Source organism: Oryzias melastigma, linkage group LG18, assembly GCF_002922805.2.
Source record: "Oryzias melastigma strain HK-1 linkage group LG18, ASM292280v2, whole genome shotgun sequence".
Classification (NCBI taxonomy): domain Eukaryota; kingdom Metazoa; phylum Chordata; class Actinopteri; order Beloniformes; family Adrianichthyidae; genus Oryzias; species Oryzias melastigma.
Window position 1 is genome coordinate 17960 of NC_050529.1, and position 5149 is coordinate 23108.

General features: G+C 39.3%; 1 protein-coding gene across 1 annotated transcript in view; it reads right to left on the reverse strand.

Moving 5' to 3' along the window:
* Window positions 1-4696: 4696 nt before the first annotated feature.
* Window positions 4697-5149, reverse strand: part of LOC112141515 — a 5426-nt gene continuing 4973 nt past the window's right edge. The window contains exon 7 of the mRNA XM_036216697.1: window positions 4697-4741. Coding sequence (XP_036072590.1) covers window positions 4697-4741 — 45 coding nt within the window. The remainder of the gene's footprint in view (window positions 4742-5149) is intronic.

Below are 5149 nucleotides of genomic sequence, written 5' to 3' on the forward strand. Positions count from 1 at the left end.
CTAAAACATGAGTCCTTTCAATGGAACTGGATCAACAAATCAATGCAAGCTGATGAAAAAGCAGATTTCAGACAGATTTCCTGATTTTCTGTGTGTTGCACTCAGATCTTCAACAGAGACTGTATGAATGCAGATGATGACAGATGATTGACTGAACTAAAGGAACCAAAAGGATCAGAAGACATAATCAGTTTCTGCTTCCATTTCTTCTTTGAGTTCTCAAACGGTTTCATTCACAGATCAATGATTTCTCTAGAAAGAAGATGATGAACAGAAGAAAGAGCATTCTAGAAATGTGCTTCTAGAATGACTGACATGTGGAAATGAAGATATCCTCTCATTCTGGACCGTCTGCTTTGTGTTCAAACATTCAGAAGGTTCTGGATTTCATTTGGACAAATATGTATGAAGGCAAGGCAAGGCAAGTTTATTTTTATAGCACATTTCATGTACAGAGACAATTCAAGGAGCTAAATCGGTGCCGGTATTATTTGAAACCCAAATTAATTAAATTGAAAAAATATAAATGTCCAAAACATTTGTTATTTGAAAATAAACTTAGATATTATCAGCTTCAAATATTCTGTTTTTAGGATTCAAAACTCAAAATTTCAATTTCAAATCTTATTTTTCAGTTTAAAAACTTTTTTTACTTTCAGCTAGTGCTGCACGATAATATCGGTTACCAATAAATATCGTCTGATATTGGACATTATGACATCATTCCGATAATTCCGATATAAAAAAATTCTCAGATAAAATGGTCCGATAATTAAAGGGTTAAACTGTGACGCTTCCTCTCTCACCACTCATATTTACTTGTGTTACCGCTTCTCTGCTCACACAAAAGTTTCAGCCTCTGGCCGGGTTCACACTGGACGCAGAACGGAGGCCGCCTCTATTCACCGCCATGTTAACCTATGGCATCGTTCACACCAGGCGCGGTCCTCCGTGGAGGGCCCACGCGCTGCAGCGGATTGTTTCGGTGTCTGTTCTATTTTGTGCACGAGCCGCGAGAGTTCTGTGTTAATTCTGGCAGGAAGTTACATCAAGATGCATGAGAAAATCTGGTTTATTTTCAAAATATAACAAATTTTTCACAAGAAAGCGCAGCGAATGACAAATGTGATCATGTTTTTGTGTCTCAACAGATTGTAGAGATGAAAATAAACATACAATCACAACATGCACACACACGTGCGCGCGAGCACAGAGACACACAAACAGACAGACATGCACACTTTTTTTCTTTTTCTATTTTTTTTCCAGGTTCTGCTGCCGTATAAATAACGGCGGAACATCCTGGCCAGTGCGCTTCTTGAGTGACGGACATGATGGCTACCGGAACAGTGAGGAGTTGTCCAAAGTCTCTTTTATTACTGGGCTGTGTGTAATATTAAGAGGAGATGTCTGTTCCAGAGAGCTCAGGAGAAGGCTCACGTGCAGCCAGGGAGAGATCCGCTGCAGAAGATTCTACACAAAGCAGTCATTTTAGCACTTTCAGATTCAACTATTTCTTTGCATGTTATTATATTGGACATTATTGGTATTGAAAAATGTCCTTGTTACATTGCTATTTAAGTTAAAGTCTTAACATTTGTTCTGACCATTGAAATGCACTTTCTCTATTTACAGATGTACAGCAGACTGAAAAGCTAATAGTGTTTGTTCTACCTGTTGTTCAATTCATTTGGAGGTAAAACAACTTCTGCACATTTGTTGGAATACATAAGAGCCATGCACTCTGACTTTGTACTTGCAGATATTCTTTTATCAAGTTGAAAAAATTTTTTTGATTATCGGTATCAATATCGGTATCGGCTGCAAGAGGCTGGAAAATATCAGATATCGGTTGTAAAAAGTCAATATTGTTCATCGCTACTTTCAACTCTTTTTTTTGTTTTCAAATCTGAAAGTTTCAGTTACAAATCTTTTGGCCCCGTTGTGGCGTGACCAATCAGAATCGATGAGGGTGGTAACTTCAGTCCCGGTGCGTTCACTGACTCCTAAAACTGTAATAATTCCTGTCAGGAAATACCTGCTTTGTCTGCCCTATCATAGTCTGAAGTTGTCCCAAGACGGTCTAAAAACAGAGTTTTATGGCGTATAAACCGCGCGTCCAAAACGCCGTTCTAACCCGTTCAAAGCTCCGTCTTATTGAGTTAAATACAGGCGTAGAAAACGTTCTACAGAACATGATGTTAAAACTGCGCAGGACCAGTAAACATTTTACATTTGTGGTTTTTCCGGCCCGGTAGCAGGAGTTACTGATCACTCCTGACTGTGTTTTGGGGGGGCTGAGTTGAGGAGGACCTCCACAGAATCAATCGGCCCCGTCTCCCCCTCTCCTCCTGGATGTGGAGGTGATGGTTGTTCCCATCAGAGCTCCCTAACGTCGGAGCCAAACACCTGCACCCCCCCTTCAGTCTGAAGACCACCTGAGTCTGAAGGTTGTCCCGCATTAACCCCAGAGGGGGAATAAGGAGACCTTTTTAAATGGTTGTCTCGATGAAAATCAGAAAAAGATGACAGTTCAGGACCAGAGCAGCTGCTACCGCTAAATTGTTGAACAAAAATTGAACTTTCTTTTCTTTGTCAATACAACCAAACTGTATATTAGGATATGTGACTAATGAAATTGTATTTTTAGTTGAAAGCCATGTATATAAATCACCCCAAAAATTATTAACAACATTACAGTCATAAAATAGATGCGTTTGGGTTTTGGACGCGCCGTTTGTACGATAAAACTCTGATTTTAACACCCGTCTTGGGACAACTTCAGACTATGACAGTTCAGACTAAACAGACATTTTCTGACAGGAATTATTACAGTTCTCAGTCAGTGAACGCACCGGGACTGAAGTTACCACCTCATCGATTCTGATTGGTCCTCGTGTTAGCCCCGCCCCAACACACCACAAGGGGGCCACAGGTTTTGTAACTGAAACTTTCAGATTCGTAAATGAAAAAAAAAAAAGAATTGAAATTGAAAAATAAGTTTTGAAATTTAAATTTTGAGTTTTGAAACCTAAAACAGAACATTTGAAACTGAAAATAACTAAGTTTATTTTCGAATAGCAAAAAGTTTTGGACATTTATAAAAAAATTTTTAGCAAACACCAATATTTTATTCAATTTGATTTATTTAGTTTCTAATAATATTGTCCTCGATTTAGCTCGATAAATATGATCCTTCTTTGTTCTTTAGCTATAAAGATCATTTATGTGTGAAAAACAAACTGATTTTGTTCTTTCATCTTTTGATTTCCAATCATTTTCAAACCTTTCATTCTTTGTAATCTGATTAGACAGAAGTCTCAATGGAAACTGAACAGAATAGATGATCACTACAGTAGTCTCTAGCTGCAGCTCTGAGTGGAGCCATCAGTGAGAAGGTTTAGGGGCAGTTAGCTTTTTGACAGAATCAGGAAGGTCTGGAGAGTTGGACTGGATTCCAGAAATCAAATCTAAATGCTGCTTTGTGTTGATTCTTCTAATGCTGGTGTTAGATTGAAATGTGTGACCACAAATGCTAGAAGATGAATGTTGAAGATCTGAACACTGATCTGATTTATCATCACAATCACTTCTGGACTCACCTGAACTTTCTGCAGTTCCTCACAGCTGGGATCAGTCTCCGTATACCCTCATCTGATGATATGTTGTACTGGTTCAGGTACAGCTGATCCAGAACCTCCTCTGACATCTGCAGAGTGTAGGCCAGAGCTGAGCAGTGGATCTCTGAGAGTTCCTTCCGTGATTTTTTCTCTGACTTCAGGAACTCTTGGATCTCCTGATGAACTGANTCAGAAACTGGATCAATCATTTATTGGGTTTTTGTCTGGTTGCAAACTAGCCAACAAAAGAACCAGCCTCCAACTTGCAGAAAAATATTCCTCCTTGACTGTGAATGAACTGAGCGTCCCCGGAGAACAAATCAAACGTACCCCATAGGACACACGTGATGTGTTTGTTTAGGGAAGCGACAGAATTAGCGGTTAGAGGAGAGAAGGATGGAAATCCCATTTTGTAGCCATGATAAGACATTCAAACACAGTGAGGCTAAAATGATGAGATAAAAAAGAAGAAAAGAAAGAAAAGTCAACGCAAACAAGAAGGAAAAATGGCGCGAAAATGTCGCCTCGGCTCGTTTAGAGCGGCTAATAACAAAAATAACATCCCAAACCGAGGAGAATGAATGCAGAACGATTCCTACATTAGTTAGATCCAGATTAAACAAATGAAAAAACAGTTGGAGCTCAAATATCATGACGAAGAACGGACACGAGGAGGAGCACGGAGGAGCGTCTATCAATGTCTATGGGAGTTACCACCAGACAACTGAGCTCCTATTGGCCATTCAAGCCCCTCCCCCCGTTAGAGAGATAATCATCAAGCCAAAATCAGCACGAGTGGAAAACCAGCCAAAAAAGATCAAGAGGGAGAAACTTGAAATGACCTCCACATGTAACACCAGTCCTGTTTGAGGGTTTTCTAATTGTTGCCACTGAAGTGCACCTGTTGTTAATTCATGAACACCAATACAGCTGAAATTGATTAACGAGGCCCTCAGCTGCTGAACCAACCAGGAAATTATCAGACAGGTTTAATTCAATTCATGCCAGGCCCAATAAAAAAGTGTTCCTTTCATTTTTGTCAGCAGTATATGTACCCATCACATGGTAGCCAGCATTCAGCTGGGATACTTACAGTTAAAGACAAATTTGAAGGTGACATTCTACAGAGCAAATGTGACAGTCAGGGTCATTATGTATTTATGATAATATCCATTCACAGTAAGATCTTTATTAACACATACGGTTACAACTCCAAACCTGAAAACGTCCAGCTCCTTTCTTTGATTGAAAACAATAGAATTTGTGGTCTAAACAAATTTCCTGATGCTTTTATTTTAATTGGAGGAGATTTTAATATGGTTTTAAATAATCAACTGGACAGATGGCCACCACGAGCGATAACTTCCAACAGTCCCTTACATTTATTTATGCAGAGATAGAACCTAAAAGATGTCTGGAGAGAAAAATTCCTTCAGATTCTGTTTATACCTGCAGTAATGATGATGGATCCAAACAGTCTCACTTCCATTACTGGCTGGTGTCTGATTGTCTAAGTGCAGATGATCTTG